The sequence below is a fragment of the Polistes dominula genome, unplaced genomic scaffold (assembly GCF_049000335.1).
Source record: "Polistes dominula isolate Pdom_NZ unplaced genomic scaffold, Pdom_raw_medaka contig_21, whole genome shotgun sequence".
Classification (NCBI taxonomy): domain Eukaryota; kingdom Metazoa; phylum Arthropoda; class Insecta; order Hymenoptera; family Vespidae; genus Polistes; species Polistes dominula.
This window is the reverse complement of record NW_028301061.1, coordinates 98,890-116,488: the sequence shown is the minus strand read 5'-3', so window position 1 is coordinate 116,488 and position 17,599 is coordinate 98,890. Positions and strand designations below refer to the sequence as shown.

Genomic DNA, 17,599 nt, shown 5'->3' with positions numbered 1-17,599 from the left:
CCGATAGAGGACGCTCTTTGTGCAGTTTTCAAACAGACATAGCTTGGTTAGGTTGTGTTACTCTCTTAAATGTTATATTATTCTACTAAATATTTGTAAATTTTGATAAATATTGTAAAAATATTATACAATATGCCTAAAAGAAATGTAGTATCGTACATAAGGCCTGAAGAGCCTAAATTTTTAAGGGAATTAAAAGAACAGATTAACTACAAAGAAGGACCAACAATTAACACTAAGGTAAGAATGTATAACTAATTTCTTATTTTTCTTTATTGATCTATTATAATTTATTTCTTCATGAAATTTCTATCATCTATATAATATTAATATGAAATGATATAACTTCCTTTTTGTTTGTTTTCTTTTGAATAGAGAGAAATGTTGCCATGTAATGTTGATGATGAAGCAGAAGATTTAGAGGGAGAAAAGCCTCTTGTTGTTGTATTAAATTCAGGAGACCTAACTGCTGAAGAAGCTGAAACGTTTGAAAAACAAAAACAGAAAGGTAGATTCATATATATTTGTTTTTATTTGATGTCGAATAAAATTGTATTATATCTTTTTAGATATATAATTATTTATGTTTGAAAATTTCTAGATGAATCTAATGGTCCAGCTGATTTGTCTAAACGAATTATATTCAGCAGTAATAAATCTAAAAAGAGGACTTTGAATTCCGTAGAAAAATGTAATAATAAGAAAGGTAACAAGAGCAAACGCAGTAAAGCTGTCTTATCCTTTAACGACGAAGAAGAAGAAGAGGAAGAAGAAAAGATGTGATAAAAAGCATCTTTGTAAATATTGTAAATATTTTAACTCTTTAATTTTAATTAATATTTGTCAATAATGTGTTTTAATTGAAATTTGACAAATTTCAATGAACTTGTACATATAATATTACACGTATTGTGTAAAAGTATACAAATATGATTGAATAGGTAATAGAAGAATCATTTGTATGGATATAGTATATGTTATTTTATAATAAATTTGCAATGAAGAAAAATTAAAAAAAAAAAAAAAAATGGAATTACAAGAAAAAAAAGAACGAAGCTTAAATTAGAAAAGGGCGGATACCTTAATGTCAACCCCCCCGTGTAGTTCATAGATTGTTGCAATTGCAGATTGCCCTTATTCTTAGGGAGAGTCTCTCATTGGACATGCACGTGTATATGATCACGTGATATTTTAGAAGAAACGCTACTGGTCGTTTGGCCCCTTTAACATAACGCATACGTCATAAAATTGGTGGTCACGTGATAGCGGTAGCCATCTTGGCAGTTTTAGACGACGGAGGTAAGAAAGATCCATGACGTCGAAGCCAAATAAACATCAAATATATGTGAATAATATCGATACAATAAAGGTGTGTGAGAAGTGTAAAACGAGTCTTAAGCGTGTCCGACATTTGTCAGTGTATCAAACAGTCAGTGAATTTAAATAGCGCGGCATTTCAAATGCGTGTGTGTTTCGATTATCGGTCCTCTTTGGGGGGATAATCGCGATCAGACGTCGACCACCACGGCAGCTGTTCGACAAGCTAAAGGCAGCCCTTATAAAGAAATGGCGGGATCAATCTAAATCCCTTCCTTTAGAAACAACTGTATCAGCAATCCAATTTCTTTTCTTTTAAAGCGAGGTAAAGTAAATCTCGCAATCGAGCTAATGAAAATAGTATATATTATATATATATATATTATATTATATTATACTACATATGTATATGTATATGTACATATATATATATATATATATATATATATATATATTCAACTTTTACAATTGATCTCTCTGGAATTTCTCATTTCTACGGTTATATACTTAATAACACAATACTCCAGGGTTGTATCTATCTATCTATCTCCTGTTAAAGATCATATTTTCAAGAACATTATAATTTTGTTATGACAAATTTGATATGACATTTAACTCCTCCAAATTTTTAATGTTTGCTAACATGAAAAATGTTAAAGTTTTGCAAAAATCTTTATTCTCATAATTATTATAATATTTAAATTAATATAATCTTCTGTCTCGCTTTTTCTTCGTCAGAAAAAAAAGACATATCAGAATGTAAAGAAATATAAAGCTTAATTTATAAAATGAAAGCGTTTAATATTCCCTCTAGAACATCCATCCTCTGATGTTCTTGACGAAGAAGGAGAAGAATGAAAAGCTGTAAATTTGGTACGGCCCTGGGCATAAGTTTTTAATGTTACCACCGACGCTTCTGTCCTCTAGTGTGTAACACATTCATCGTTAGAAATGTTTACTATTTTCTCCAATTGGTGTGAATAAATCGTGCGTAAGAGGACATTGTAAGAAAGTTGTAATGCGAAATAACAACATACGGGGTAGGGGTAGAAGAAAATAATGTACAGTCAAGGGGAAGAAAATAGTACTTTATAATAAATCTGTGTAGGAGTTCAATGGTGGTCAGGTGCGTATTATTGGGTGCGTGACCGAGACAGAGAAAAGAGAGAGGGAGAGGGAGAGGGAAAGATGAAATGAGAAAGAAACAAAGAAAGAGACGGACGGACCGACAGACGGATGGACGGACAGACGAGGAACAGACAGACAGACAGACAGACAGACAGATGTAGTCGCCGCCACCGCCGCTGACGGCGACGACGGCGACGACGACAACGACAACGACGACGACGATTATAACTGCAGTTGAAGCAGCGTCGTGTGGTGCTTAATGTAAGGGACACGGGAAAAGAAGAAAAGAAAGACAAAAAAAAAGGGGGAAAAAATTCAACAAATTATAAAACTCGACACACACGCGCGCAAAGTGGCAACAACGCAAACAATATTTAAAAAGGCAATCATGTGTGATGGATATTCGACTTGATTTTCTTCGATTGTTCATTCAACGAGTGCATTTCCCCTTCCCTCCCTTTTATCGTTCAGCTCTTTTGCAAAGTTAACGATGGCAACGTATCGCGCGTCCTTCACAGAAATGATACATTACGTGTACGGGCTGAAAAAATCCTATTTAATCAAAGAAAAACTATTAAAGAATTATTTAGACTACAAGTTTTAAGAACAAAAATAAGAATATAATTGGTCCATTTTGGTTAATTATCAGCGAACCAAGTCCTTCGGTTATTCCTACTTGCAATATCATATATTTCATGACATAATATAATATGTAAAAGATTAGAAAATAAAACAAAAAATAAAGAAATATAATTAGGGTAGATCTTTGATGCGTCATGGGGTTGTTTAGCCACGTTTTACACTCGAAGAGATTAACCGTGTGACGCGCGTGTATGCGTGTGTATGCAAGGAGGGGATATGTGAGTGAGTCAAGGAGCACAAGAGAGTAAGAAAGAGAGAGAGAGAGAGAGAGAGAGAGGGAGGGAGGGAGAGAGAGATCGCAGACAAATCTACATAAGTCTCTCTCAGAATAAGAGGTTGTAAAAGGTAAAGTAAAAAAGGGTCGGAACAATCGAATCTCCGTTTAATTAATTTAATAAATGAAAAATGATAGACTCGTTGCATCTATGGCAGGTGACCGACGCTAACCGTTAAAAGCTGTACTTCGTGGACTCTCTCCCCTCTCTCTTTCTCTCTTTATCTATCCATCTCTCTCTTGTCCTCCCGCCCTTCTCCACTCCACTCTCCTCTCCTCTCCTCTCCTCTTCTCTCTTTCTCTCGTTCCTCTTTCGTCGGTCTGCTGCTACTGCTCGCTTCCGTGGTTGTGTGTCGCGTTGCACGGGTGTGCTTGTCGCCCAGGAGTTTATAAAAACCTTTTCCTTTGACGATTTTCAAAGTCGTGCATGTGTATATCTAAGAACAATTCTCGTGGAAGGATTGCATAGGATTACATTATTCGTGACCCGTCAAACGGTGCCAGCTCGAGAGGTAAATTTTCTTGGTTATGGGTTCACCTCTAAGGGGAGTTAGAAGCACGGAATTCGCAGCGCCATTTTGAAAAATTTTGGCCCCGCTAAAAATTTACTCCCTCTTTTCTCTCTCTCTCTCTCTCTCTCTGCCTCTCTCCTCTCTCTCTTTCTCTCTCCTCTCTTCATGCTCCTTGTCTTTCACTTCTTTTTATCTACCAATCTTCTTCTTTCATAATTGATGAATATTTTGAAAAATGGACTATTAATTTAGTCTTCTTACGTCAATTGTCTTATTGTATTTATTGTTTAGATCGACGGATCTACAGCCGTGGCCCCATGGACGGGATATTGGAAGAACCTCCTGTTAAGGACTCCTCTCAGAGCAATTCTGACAAAGTGTCAAAAGGTAGACTTTTTTTCTTGTCTTTTTTCTATTTATATTGTCACTATATGGTATTTCAAACTTATTCTCTTTTTCTTTTTATACTAGTTTACTTGCATTTTTCAAAAATGACATAAATTTAACATTTGTCAAGTGTTTATGATGATTATGTAAGCTGTCTTATAAGTATATGGTTAAAGATGGTAATATGAAATTTCTAACGCGCGCAATGTTCCACAATTTTGTCAACACTTTAAAAGCATTATCTGTTTGTTCTCAGACATGGTCATTCCCAACGGTATCAATGGAAAATATGCTACAGAGAAAGAAGACTATCAAGACTCTGATGGTTGCTCATTCAAAATTTCATCCAACGAGACTGTTAGTAAAGGAAACGAAGAGATGGAGATGGATGTGGAGGTGGAGGGAGAGGGTCATGGGAACGGGAATGAAACTGGGGATGGGGATGGGAATGGGAATGGGGATGAGGATGGGAATGGGGATGAGGATGGAGATGGTGATGGTGATGGTGGAAGAGATGGAAATGGAGAAGATATAGATGGAGATGGAGACGGAGATGGAGACGGAGATGGAGATGGGGATAGAGATAGAGATGAGGATGGAGATGGGGATGGGGATGGGGATGGGGATGGGGATGGGGATGTAGATGGGGAAGGCGAAGAGGAGGAAGAAGACGAAGATGAGGACGAAGAAATGGAGGAGGATATTATAGAAAGAAGAGGTTTTGAGAATGAAGAAAGGGGTACAGAATCGCAAGATAGTGAGTTAAATAAATTGAGAACAAATAGACATAAGGGGGGTTTATTGTACAAGTCGAGAAACGACTCTATGGTTTCAGAATCTTCCGATGGTGTCAGTGAGATAAACGATACTAGTGAAGTGTCCAGAAATGAAGACAAGTGTAGAAATACATCTTGCGAAGCTATGGATGTAGATGAACAGAGTAATAATTCAGATGTAGAATGTTTGGATGAGAGTATTACAAGAGTACGAATGGATAATGATAATGTGTTCGGTTTAAAACAATCTAATATAAATGAAGATAAAGATATGTCATGTAGTAACATGCAACAATCCAATAGTTCTGCTGAAACTATAGACAGCAGTATAGATACATCTGATGTAAAGATATGCGAAGAAAATGGATGTTGCAATAGTCCAGACATAGAGGAGATAACAACGGATAGTGCAAAGAATAATGGTCTGAATACATCTCAAGAGCGTTCCTTAAAAGATTCTGCTAAACAAAAAAAGTCAAGAAAGCAAGTAGATCTTAGTAATATTACGCCTAGAAGAAGTTCTCGTAATATTAAAAGAACAAGTTATATTGAAAGAGAAGTTGAAGAAGAAGTGGAGGACGACGGTTCAGATATAGAGGAAATAAAACCAGAAGATCCGTTGGCTGGAATAGATAGTAAGGATAAAGAGAATTCTAAACTAAAGTCACCTACGAAAAATAGTAAAACCACCATTGTGGTTAATGATACCAAGCGTTTGGTAGAAATAGCTGCTGGTAGTAAATCAGTAAAAGGTGGTAAAAAGGAACCTACGTTAGTTATAATAGATACAAACTCTATACTTTCTGGACGCGGAGGCATGCCTGTTGGTAGTAACAACAGTAAACAGCCTCACCATACTGTTTCTAATGCAAGTTCTTTCTCGGTCGTTCCAATGAATATGACCACTCAAATGTATCCAAATATGAGAACAACTATTACGCCAGTACCCATGACTTCTAAAAGTGCTGCTGCACAACAATTAAGTCCCAAACCGAGTAGCATGACTACCGTCAATCCTGCTTTGGCACCGATATTACCAACTTTAACAGATGATATGTTTGTCGTAGAAGCACCTTCGTTTATAGTACCTTACGTTTATGAAAAGCCTCCATTGAAACCATTGAAAGAATTTGTTTCTAAATTGGAAAAAAGCATAGAAGATAGAAAAAAGGAAGAAATATTGAAAAAAATGACAGACAATGATACTAAAGATAATCAAGATAATCAAGATCTTAACGAAGATTTGTTTGAAATAAATAATAAAAAAGTCGATTTTAGAAACCAAGAAAGTGAGAATGAGGGGGCAAGTTTAAGATCTAAAAAGGACGGAGGAGGAGGAGGAGGAGGAGGAGGAGGAGGAGGAGGAGGAGGAGGAGGAGGAGAAGATAGTGGACCTGATATGATGGCAGATGTTATGGAAACTGGTATTTCTAATATGAGTGAGAAGCATGATATGAGACAAGAAGATAGAAATAAAGTAATAACTTACTTTGACTTACCTTTGGGTAAATTTTTCATGCAAATCGGAGTAAATCTCGTTCAAGAATATGTACAAACGGATTTACTACGGACTCAGAAACGTAAACAAGGCAAAGGTAGCACGTCAGCTGAAACACAATTAGCTATAAATTCACTCATCAAGAATTTAGAGTTTAGTAAGGAAAATAATGAACCATTCCACTTAGAAATGAAAAAATGTGAATTCTGTAATTTTAAAACAGAATCTACATTAGTAATGCAGCATCATTTAGAAACTCCTCATATGCGAAATTATGTCTACAAATGTAACTTTTGTACCATGGAGGTTCGTAGTCCTCACGACATATTATTCCACATGGAAGCAGAACATAATACTCGTGGACGATTGGAACGCGGTCCAGCTTTTCATCAATGTCCAAATTGTCCATTTGAAGATAATCAAAAAGGCAAACTTACACGACACATTCTTGCTTGTTCGAAGAAGTTTAGACCAGAACGAAATCTAGAGCCTGCAGCGGATTGGGAGCCGCCTGCTAAAATTCCAAGATTAAATCGCGCTCGTCCTGTTGGACCGACCAATCCTAATGCTCTTGCTATGGCTATGAGTGCCAAAGGTGGTCCACAACCACTTTTACCCAAATTACTTCCTGCACCTACAATAACAGGTCGTGGAAGGGGACGACCGCCGATGCAACCTAGATACTCGGCGGATATGAAAACTTTAAGACCTGGTAGTACTACTATGCGCCAAGGTAAACTTTGCAAACTTTACATATTTCTTTACTAATATTTATTTCATATATATATATAATTACAAATGTAATATCAATGTACAAACATTTAATGTAGAAATATTTTAGATAATGTTGCAGGCATGATGTATCGACCAACATCTTCTGGCCTATTAGTTCCCGCTTCATACCAATTTGGTAGTAATCAGTTGTTCCAGGTAAATTATTTCATCATTTCTTTTTTATTCTTCCTACAATGTTGCAAAATGACATTAATGTATTTGCTATATTTTTCTTATACCAATAAGCATAATACATAAGCCAGAAATATGTCTATCTGAAATATGTCTGAAATATGTCTGAAATATGTCTGAAATGTGCAATCGAAGGTTTCATGAAAAACTCCTACGAAATATGTAATTAATTTGTAAGAAGAAATATTATGCTTACAATTAGGATTTTGTGTGTACAAAATGTCAAGTACGTGCGCGTATAAGCAAGATATAGAAAAATGTACAAAATCGACAAATACAAGATAAGACAAAATCTAAAGAAATTGGTAAAAAGATATATGGGTGGTGACAGGTGGTGGGTGGCTCTGGGACTGTCATGTCGGCTGTCTCGGGAGTGAGTAGCAGTAGCGGCGGCAGTTCCGGTCAACCCACACCCATTGCACTTGTACCCAACGTAATCGAGTCTCTCTCTAGGTTGTCCTCATCACAGGTAAATCAAATATTACAAGGTATCAGGAAGGTTCACTTATCTTCATATAGCATTTGTGATCGCATGGATAACACGTTCTCAACGGATGCAAAATGCGCTTAGTAATTTTCATTTCATTAAAATCACTTTTGTAAAAGAAACAAAAGAAAAATGTTGTATGTGGTTGGTTGCGCTTCTTTGGTACAATTAATATGCATCATTACTGTATTATAATAATACTTATCAAATAGATATATTATGCGTATTATTATGTTACGCATAACAACTATATGTTATTAATTAATTGTAAGTTAGGAAAATTTGTAACACTTTTGTTTACACGCAAAAGTCATTTGGAGTGGTATACAAGCTATGTACACTATATATATAATATAATGTTAACTAATCGCCAAGCAAAATGACACTAACTTCAAATTAATAGAGAATGACGTAAAAAAGGTGTGCCTTTAATAACGGGCCTTTCATAATATTTTCCAAAAGAAGAATATTATATTCTAAAGACAACAAATGATTAGATTATATTTACATTAGGTGAAAGAAATATTAATCAGAAAGAAAAGTATTGACGTATTATGCAAAAATAGAGATATAATTTAGAAATATCATTTTTCTGAATATCTATAAAACAATGTAAATATTGTCTTTTTTTCAGAACACAACGGCCAGTACAAAAAATCCTACAGCAAAATTATTAAGTCAACCGAGTATATCTATAACTCCATTACCACGTACAACATCTCAAACCTCGATTCCTGGTTCAGGAACATCTTCTAAATCTGGAGGGAAAAATACATTCGTTATATGTGAAATTTGTGATGGTTATATTAAGGTAAATAATACTAGAAGAAGTGAATAAACTTTAGAATTATTTTTAATAGAAATATCTCCTCTTAATCTGCTGATATTTATTATTTCGATAGGATCTTGAGCAACTAAGAAATCACATGCAATGGATTCATAAAGTCAAAATACATCCAAAGATGATTTATAACAGACCTCCATTGAACTGCCAAAAATGTCAATTTCGATTTTTCACAGATCAGGTAACATTTAAAATAATATATATTGTACACGTTTATTAATTTACTTAAATACTTTAGTTATTGCGAATTTTCGTGTTAGGGCTTGGAAAGACATTTGCTTGGATCTCATGGACTCGTTACGTCCAGTATGCAAGAAGCAGCGAATAGAGGAAAAGATGCTGGTCGTTGTCCAGCTTGTGGCAGAGTAAGTATATACATTTTCAGCCCTGTTGTTATTATTATTATTATTATTATTTATACATAGTAATTCAATATTAATATGAAATGATCGTTTGTAGGTATATCAATGGAAATTATTAAATCATGTTGCACGGGATCACGGAATGACATTAAAACCCGCGCATTTATCATATAAATGTACAGTTTGCACTGCCACATTTGGAATGTACAAGCAATTTGAAAATCACGTATACTCAGCACACAGTGTTGTGGCAAAAAGAGTAATGGATAAAAAGAATACCCCATCGTCTCCGTCATCGAGATCAAATGATTCTCTTTTAAAACCATTGAAGATAAACGACGAAATAACAATAATTCCACAACCAGCAAAACCAACAACTAGATCTGGTGCATCTCAAGGCAGAAGCAAATAGCAATGATCAGCAGAGTGATACGTGTGTCTTGTTTTACAGAATTTCACGTAACTCTGGATGATGATGATGATGATGATGATGATGATGATGATAATGATGATGATGATGATACTCCGTTAAAAGCGGCGGTCACTGAAAATAAATATTTGACAGTGAGATGTGCTGTGTACATGTGTATGCATATACTATGCTTAAGATTTGCAATTACTGAAACTAAAACTCCTCGACTCGACTCTTGACGAAAGGAAAAAAAGAAAGAAAAAAGGAAAAAAAAAAATAAGAAATAAGAAAACTAGTTGACTGCGTAAAATAATATTCCATCAATGATTATACCAATATATATTTATTTAAGAATTTTTATTGTTGTTATCGGACATACATAAAAACAGACTGTAAAAACATGAAAGCGTGGCCTTCAGTCTAATTCCTTAGTTTATCCTAAAAGCTACGTATTCCCGCTTTACACAATGGACTCAATGAATGCATAAAAAAAGTATTTTGCATTCTTCGTCATGTATATCGATACCCTTTAAATAGTGAATTATTTGTAATGTATAAATTGTTTTGTAAGAGAAATATAATCGAATATGTCATTTTATTTTGTCATTGAAACTTTTCAAAGTGACGAACTATGATGATAATTATTATTATTATTACTATATTATTATTATTATTATTATTATTATGATATCTGTTTGGTCCTCTTTTTCTCTATCTTTTTCTCTCTTTCTCTTTCTCTCTCTCTCTCTCTCTCTCTCTCTCTTCTTTCTCTCTTTCTTTTTAATTTAATAATTGGAATGGTAAAAATAATGATAAAAAATATTTGTAAAACGATTTCTGAATATTATATCTCGAGTCAGGAATTGTAATAACTAACCAGAGTGCCCTCGGATATTCTAGAAACACCTTTGCTATATAATAAAAACTAATAATTATCATAAAATATATAATTATCATTGTTCTCTTGGAGTAATAATAGATGATACCGCGTATCTTTTGATTATAAGATCATTTGGGAATGATTATGATGACATTGATGGTGATGGTGATGGCGATGGTGATGACGATGGCGATGGCGATGGCGATGGCGATGGCGATGGCGATGACGATGATAAGAAGATGATAAAATTGTTATTTTTATCCATTACATAATTTATCTCTCATATTTTCATAAAATTGTGTGTATGGAATAATTTATAATATAATTGAAGAAGAAGAAGAAAAAGAAGAAGAAGATTAAATACACGTATATATATATACATACGCGCGCGCGTATAATTGTAAATTGTATCTATTATTGTATAAGTTAAAGCGCTCTTCATTCTTTATATATTGTAATCAACAAATAATCTCCAGTCTTTTTTTTTTTTTTTTTTTTTCTTCTCTCTAATAAGATCAACAACAAAAAATGTACATTAACATAGGCAAATAATTTAAGCAAAATATATCAATAAAATAGGATGGCACATACATTAATGTATACATTTTTTTTCTGTTAAACAATGATTACAAACAAAAATATGAATACAAAGTGGACAATTGAATTTGTTAAGCGTATAATGCAAAACATATATCTACATTTATATATGTATACGTATAATATATCTAAAGCAATATTATATATATACATATATACATATATAAAAGGAAAATAAAATAAAATATTACAAAAAAAAAAAAAAATCACAAGAAGTAATTATAACGTAGCGATAGATAGAGTGTTTGCGAGAAGAAATGATTATTCTCTCTTGTAATACGCTAACTCGATAAAAATAGGCTTATAATGGATATGTAGATAGTTGTTAAAGAAAAAGAAAAAACAAAAAACAAAAAAAGAAACAAGAGAAGTAACGGGTTTAATTTAATCATTTCAATTTAATCCTAATCATTTTTGTACGTTACAGTAGGTAATAATAATTTTAGATGATGATAAACTGTATTCAGTAAATGAAGAAGGATACCATAAGTGCGTTTTTGCACTCTAAGGCTGTATTATTTAAACTCTGCGCTGCTTGCTTGTCATTTATATGGCACAAGCTATGTTGGTCAAACTGAGAAACATTCATAGAACATAATTACAGAAATATATAGTTTACTGTAATAATTTGTACAATATTATATGATGACAAAAATAAAGTGTACCAACATTGTATTACAATCCTCTTTTCTTTTGTACTTAATCAATTAGATAAGCACTTAAGAATAACACTACTTCACTCGAAAATCAATATTATATAATAATAATTTGTTAGTAATATTATTTCATTAATATTATAATAAGAGTTATAATGTGTGTAATAACATATACCTAAATATTGTCATTGTCAAAAGATAGAGTGGAACAATTGAAATTTGAATTTGCGCGCGCAAACATTTTATAATTGAATAGAAACAAATTAACGTGAACTTTGTCAATAATTTAACACAAATGATCATCTTAAAATGTGACTATCGATTTATCGAAAGCAATTGTCTTTTTTTAGAAAGAAAAACAAGCAAACAAAAGTTTATCCATTCTTTCTTACGTATATGAAAGAAACAACGAACGTCACTTCCTGTAACACTTTATTTATAAGAACTGTGAATGAGGAAAATTTTGAAAATCAACGTTTGCCGGGTTGCACTATTAAGTAATGCTCAATATCTGCTAATGTAGGGCATTCCTCTAATCGCCAACCTAATAATATTTGTCATTGTGTTGTTGTTGTCGTCGTCTATTTTTCTAATTTCTAATTATTTTTCTACTTGAGTGTTTTGAAAAAAGAGAAACAATGACGGATTTACCATATCTTGTCGAATATGCCAAGAGTTCTCGTTCCTCATGTCAAAATTGTCGTTCTTCCATTATAAAAGATACTTTAAGATTTGCTACTGTTGTACAAGTATGTAGAATTAGAATGTCATTTCTTTTCAATGAATAAGTTAATTAATTGTTTCATTTGCAGAGTCCAATATTTGATGGGAACATAACCAAGTGGTATCATCCAAATTGCTTTTTTGCAAAACAACGTCCCAAGTCTATTGCGGATATAGCAAATTTTGATGGTATCCGTTGGGAAGATCAAGAAAGTGTTAAAAAATCTATAGGTTAAATACTTTTTATTGAATTTTACTACTCTTTACAATTGGTGACTTGGTTGTGTAACAATTGTGTAACAACATTTTGTTGGATATTTTAGAAGAAGGGAATCATCAAAATGTAGCAGCTCCTGCTAAGAAAGGTAAGAAGCGTGGTAAAGGTGCAGACGCATCTTCAGATTTTTCAATACAATACGCCAAGTCTAGCAGAGCTATGTGCAGAGGATGCGAAGAGAAAATAATGAAAGAAGAGATAAGAATTTCAAAAAAAGATTTTGAAAGCGAAGAAGCAAGAAGATACGGCGGTTTAGATAGATGGTATCATTTGGAATGTTTCGTTAAACTCAGAAAGGAACTTGAATTTTTTGATCAAGCCGATTCCCTTGCTGGAATCAAATCTTTGTCAAAAGAAGATCAGGCCAATGTCAAAAAGGAATTGCCTAAAATTAGCAATGATGATGCAGTAGTTGTAAAGAAATTGAAGGAAGAACCCGAGGATGCTGAAGAGGAAAATAAATTGAAAGAACAAAATAAACAATTATTTGCAATGAGAGATACTTTATCTTCACTTAATAAGAAAGAACTCCGAGAGATTTTAGAAACGAACAAGCAACAAGTACCTGAAGGTGTTTCTGCGGTAGGTCATTAATATTGTCTTAATTCTACATTAAGGACTATAAGGTAATAATAAAGGATAAAGTGTGTACAACAAATATTTGTCTAGATGTTGGACATGGCGTCCGACTTATTAGTCTTTGGAACTTTAAAACCATGTCCAAAATGCAGTGGGCAATTGAAATACGTTTCGGGTCTTGGTTACAAGTGCACCGGAGATTTGACAGAATGGACAAAATGTGAATACACTACTCAAGATCCTAAGAGACAGAAATGTTCCGTTCCAGATGAATTGAAGGATACTTATAAAGCTTTGTAAGTAAATTATGTAAAAGCTTATGTAAAAGCTTATATAAAAGCTTATGCATTGGTGATATGTAATTTGTATAATTGTATTAATTAATAGGGCCTTCAAACCAAAAGTTGTTAAGAGATTGATCAAAGTTACCGCTCCATCGACATCTAGCGCGGTTAAAAAAGAAGACGAAGTCGACGCTGGACCAAAAATACTAACTAAACCAAAACCATTGAAGAACATGCAATTTGTGATATTAGGTAGTACAGAAAAAAGCAAAGACACGTTGAAAAAAGAAATAGCTCTTTTAGGTGGTTCTGTGACCACGAAAATACATGAACATTTGGCAGCTGTTATTTCAAATCCAAAGGAAGTGAAAAAAATGAATAAAAAAATGGAAGAGGCTAAGGTATTGGATATACAAGTTGTTTCGGAAGATTTAGTTGAAGAAGCAAAGGATTATACAGAACTTGCAATTGCATTAATTAAAAAGAAAACTATTTCCGATTGGGGAGGTGACGTTAAAAATCGTCTGGCTACTGTTATAGAAAAATCATCATCGAGTACGTCGAAAAGTAAAAGTAAATTTGAAAAATCTTTATCCGGCAAAGTGAAATTACAAGTTAAGGGAGGTGGTACGGTAGATATGGATAGCGGATTAGAGGATTGCGCGCATGTTTATCAAGATGGAAAAAATAAATATAACGCGACGTTAGGAATAACGGATATTCAAGCTAAGAAAAACAGTTATTACAAATTACAAATTTTGAAACACGATAAACTTAGTAAATATTGGTTGTTTAGAAGTTGGGGTAGAATAGGTACTACCATAGGCGATACAAAATTGGAAAGTATGCCTTTAAATGATTGTATTGAGAGATTTTTACAACTTTACGAAGAGAAATCTGGCAATTCATGGCATAATAGGAAACATTTTGTCAAAGTACCGCACAAAATGTATCCCATTGATATAGATCAAGGAAACGACGAAGATACATCCAAATTATTAGATTCTAATATAAAAAGTCATTTGGAAAAGCCTGTCCAAGATCTGATAAGACTTATATTTAATGTAGAAAACATGAAAAAAGTAATGTTGGAGTTTGAAATAGATATGGATAAAATGCCGCTTGGTAAAATATCGAAGAAGCAAATTCAAAAAGCATATTCCGTATTAACAGAATTGCAAGAAATAGTTGCAACAAGTGTTCCCGAACGCACCACGCTTATAGATGCATCCAATAGATTTTATACCTTGATACCGCATAATTTTGGAATATCTGGACCGAAGATATTGGAAACTGTTGAAGAAATCAAAATGAAGTGTGAAATGTTAGAAGCATTGCTCGAAATGGAAGTAGCATATAGTTTGCTTCACACTGACGAAAAGACGAAAGAAGAGAAAAATCCATTAGACGTTCATTACGAACAATTGAAAACAAAGATAGAAGTATTGGATAAATCTAGCAAAGATTTTGAAGTAATTAAACAATATGTTAATAATACACACGCGGCAACTCATAGTCATTACGAATTAGAAATCGAGGATGTTTTCGTCATCAAAAGACAAGGGGAAGATCAAAGATATAAGCCATTTAAAAAATTGCCCAACAAAAAATTACTTTGGCATGGATCTAGGACAACCAATTTTGCTGGAATATTGTCTCAGGGACTTAGAATAGCGCCACCAGAAGCACCCGTCACTGGTTACATGTTTGGCAAAGGTATTTACTTTGCCGATATGGTATCAAAGTCAGCCAATTATTGTTGCACCAATACTCAAAATCCAACGGGATTGTTACTGTTATGCGAAGTTGCTTTAGGCAATATGTATGAAAGGTACGAAGCAGATTATATTGAAAAATTACCGAAAGATAAACATTCCACGATGGGAAGGGGACAAACGCAACCAGATCCAAGCATCGTTCATAAAATGGACGATAGCGTGGAAGTTCCATATGGTCCTCCCGTGCAGGTGAAACTTCACAAAAAATCGGCATTGTTGTACAACGAATACATCGTATATGACACGGCTCAAGTGAAAGCTCGTTATTTAGTCAAGATGAATTTTAAATATAAAATTTAATTACTACACATCTCCTACTATCTGATTGATATTCTAATAATAATAATAATAATAATTAGCATAACTTGTTATATATTATTAAAGCAATGCTATTTTCCTGCAGCTACCTCCGATATGACAAATAATAGTTAAGGAACGTTATATTCTATCTTACCATAATTGAACAATTGTTTCACTATTTCGTATTCGTAATTTTCTATTATTTCAATGTTGTTTGTAACATTTAATGAAAAAGTAAAGAATTGAGATAAATTTTTTCTAATAAAAATATTCATACGAAATATTAATTAGAGTCATGTTTATTTGTGTTTAATCAAATAATTTAATTAATATTCAAAATGGAAATCAAAATAAGATTGATCGAATGTATTAATACGAATATAACCATCCTCTCCTCCGGTCGACATACTCTTCCCATTGGGATGGAATGCTAAAGAGTTGATTGGACCAAAGTGACCCTTTAAACGTGCGAATTCTTCTTCAAATACAAGATGGAAGAAACGGGAATCGAATTTTCCTTGTCTAGCTGATGTAGTTGTTACGTCCATAGCATCTTGACCACCGCCTAATACTACCTGTAATTAAAATTACATTATTCGAATTATTTTAAAATGAAGAAATTGAAAAAAAAAAAAACAAGAAAAACTTACATGATCCAAAATGGGAGATATCGTAGCTGAGTTGACTGGTCTCTCTGTTTTATAAGTTTTCAATAAAACCAACGATTCACTGTCAAATAATTTAGCCATATTATCTTTCGACGCGGTCACAAACATAGTTCCATCTTTATTAAATTGCATATCATTGATTTGAGACTTGTGACCTTTAGTACTGGTCAACTTTTTCCCCATCTGTAATGTAAGAACATTAGTTGTTATTTCGAGTATAAGAAGGAAATTGGATATAAAAACGACTTACTCTGACGTCCCAAAGAGTAATTTCACCGTCTTCGTGACCTGTAATTATGGTTTCGTCCAAAGCACCCCACAATATAGCAGAAATCCTTGGTCCAGAAACGGAAATTCTAGATATTGCATGTTCTTGCGACATGCTAGTATCGACATTTCTAATATCCATTATAAACATTTCACATTGATGACCTAGAGCTTTATCGGTCGAATAAACTGCGAGATTTGACGAATAACTGAAACCACACGTTCTTACAGAGCTATTTGTTTCCAGTTGTCCAATCTCTTTCCCTAAAAAGAACAAACAAACAAAAACATACATATGGTAATAAAGATACACATAATGTGTATCTAATATACAATAAGAAGAAAGCCAATACAAACCGGTCTCACAGTCCCATACTCTTAACGTATTATCACCGCTGCCAGATAAAAATCTAGTTGTATTCCAATTAACATCTATACACCATACTGAACCATTATGTCCATTAAAAGTTCCAAGACGTTCTCCATTTAAAGAATACCACACATTTGGTTTTTTATCCTTGCTAGCAGAGAAAACTAAATCACCTTCTCTGTTATATTTTATTTTTGTAATGGCACGTTCGTGCCCATGCAACATTAAAGGTTTCTGAAAAACATAATAAAAAGGCACTTTTGATTAATAATAGTCAGTTAAACTTTATACATATACACAATAGAGATACATATGTATATACATTTAATTCTTGACAAGTTAACAAGTTGGTTAATAAGGTTATATGTAACACATTCCAATATTATGTATATGCACAGAAAAAATATATTAACAAGATATTTGCTAATTTCTTCAAATATTGAAAATAACTAACCATATTTATAGGTAGAAATTGTATTTATTAGTAAAACAATGAATAAATTTATTCCTGACGTTCGTTTCCTCTGAAGCACGTTTAACGATACTTGGACAAATAACTTGGTACTCGTCACTGGGAATAGACCATGAAGTATAAAATCATTAGTTTCCTTATTT

General features: G+C 33.3%; 4 protein-coding genes across 13 annotated transcripts; 3 read left to right on the top strand and 1 right to left on the bottom strand.

Moving 5' to 3' along the window:
* Positions 1–15: 15 nt before the first annotated feature.
* Positions 16–992, top strand: LOC107070398 (uncharacterized protein KIAA1143 homolog). The gene is made up of 3 exons (XM_015328561.2): positions 16–240; positions 376–508; positions 602–992. Exons 1-3 carry the CDS (start codon positions 133–135, stop codon positions 781–783), a joined length of 423 nt encoding a protein of 140 aa, XP_015184047.1. The 5' UTR covers positions 16–132; the 3' UTR covers positions 784–992.
* Positions 993–1,268: 276 nt separating this feature from the next.
* On the top strand, positions 1,269–11,757 carry MEP-1 (zinc finger protein MEP-1). 9 transcript variants are annotated; one of them, XM_015328614.2, is made up of 10 exons: positions 1,269–1,642; positions 4,165–4,260; positions 4,517–5,017; positions 5,096–7,267; positions 7,376–7,464; positions 7,832–7,969; positions 8,622–8,798; positions 8,890–9,012; positions 9,092–9,196; positions 9,291–11,757. In XM_015328614.2, exons 2-10 carry the CDS (start codon positions 4,191–4,193, stop codon positions 9,603–9,605), a joined length of 3,690 nt encoding a protein of 1,229 aa, XP_015184100.2. In that variant the 5' UTR covers positions 1,269–1,642; positions 4,165–4,190; the 3' UTR covers positions 9,606–11,757. The 9 variants fall into 9 exon arrangements, with proteins under 9 accessions (XP_015184100.2, XP_089032085.1, XP_015184101.2 ...); XM_089175961.1 differs by lacking the exon at positions 1,269–1,642 and adding exons at positions 3,311–3,432; positions 3,520–3,873 and having other exon boundaries at positions 4,517–7,267; XM_089175959.1 differs by having other exon boundaries at positions 4,517–7,267.
* A 147-nt stretch (positions 11,758–11,904) lies between these two features.
* Parp1 (Poly-(ADP-ribose) polymerase) lies at positions 11,905–15,743 on the top strand. 2 transcript variants are annotated; one of them, XM_089175967.1, is made up of 5 exons: positions 11,905–12,487; positions 12,551–12,692; positions 12,788–13,320; positions 13,408–13,613; positions 13,705–15,743. In XM_089175967.1, exons 1-5 carry the CDS (start codon positions 12,377–12,379, stop codon positions 15,677–15,679), a joined length of 2,967 nt encoding a protein of 988 aa, XP_089032093.1. In that variant the 5' UTR covers positions 11,905–12,376; the 3' UTR covers positions 15,680–15,743. The 2 variants fall into 2 exon arrangements, with proteins under 2 accessions (XP_089032093.1, XP_015184102.1); XM_015328616.2 differs by having other exon boundaries at positions 12,785–13,320.
* A 217-nt stretch (positions 15,744–15,960) lies between these two features.
* eIF3i (eukaryotic translation initiation factor 3 subunit I) lies at positions 15,961–17,597 on the bottom strand. The gene is made up of 5 exons (XM_015328617.2): positions 17,439–17,597; positions 16,972–17,218; positions 16,598–16,878; positions 16,330–16,530; positions 15,961–16,254 (listed from the first exon to the last, which is right to left on the bottom strand). The coding sequence occupies exons 1-5, from the start codon at positions 17,439–17,441 to the stop codon at positions 16,006–16,008; spliced, it is 981 nt and encodes a 326-aa protein (XP_015184103.1). The 5' UTR covers positions 17,442–17,597; the 3' UTR covers positions 15,961–16,005.
* Positions 17,598–17,599: the final 2 nt, after the last annotated feature.

Bases quoted from the DNA above. Each gene is read 5' to 3' on its own strand.
- eIF3i (XM_015328617.2), bottom strand. The intron at 16,531-16,597 runs GTAAGTCGTTTT...CTTACATTACAG, and splicing joins TTACTCTTTGGGACGTCAGA to ATGGGGAAAAAGTTGACCAG. The intron at 16,255-16,329 runs GTAAGTTTTTCT...TTTTAATTACAG, and splicing joins TATCTCCCATTTTGGATCAT to GTAGTATTAGGCGGTGGTCA.
- LOC107070398 (XM_015328561.2), top strand. From the start codon at position 133: ATGCCTAAAAGAAATGTAGTATCGTACATAAGGCCTGAAGAGCCTAAA. The intron at 241-375 runs GTAAGAATGTAT...TCTTTTGAATAG, and splicing joins GACCAACAATTAACACTAAG to AGAGAAATGTTGCCATGTAA. The intron at 509-601 runs GTAGATTCATAT...GAAAATTTCTAG, and splicing joins TGAAAAACAAAAACAGAAAG to ATGAATCTAATGGTCCAGCT.
- MEP-1 (XM_089175959.1), top strand. From the start codon at position 4,191: ATGGACGGGATATTGGAAGAACCTCCTGTTAAGGACTCCTCTCAGAGC. The intron at 8,799-8,889 runs GTAAATAATACT...TTATTTCGATAG, and splicing joins TTTGTGATGGTTATATTAAG to GATCTTGAGCAACTAAGAAA. The intron at 9,197-9,290 runs GTAAGTATATAC...GATCGTTTGTAG, and splicing joins GTTGTCCAGCTTGTGGCAGA to GTATATCAATGGAAATTATT.
- Parp1 (XM_015328616.2), top strand. From the start codon at position 12,377: ATGACGGATTTACCATATCTTGTCGAATATGCCAAGAGTTCTCGTTCC. The intron at 12,488-12,550 runs GTATGTAGAATT...TTTCATTTGCAG, and splicing joins GATTTGCTACTGTTGTACAA to AGTCCAATATTTGATGGGAA. The intron at 13,614-13,704 runs GTAAGTAAATTA...ATTAATTAATAG, and splicing joins AAGGATACTTATAAAGCTTT to GGCCTTCAAACCAAAAGTTG.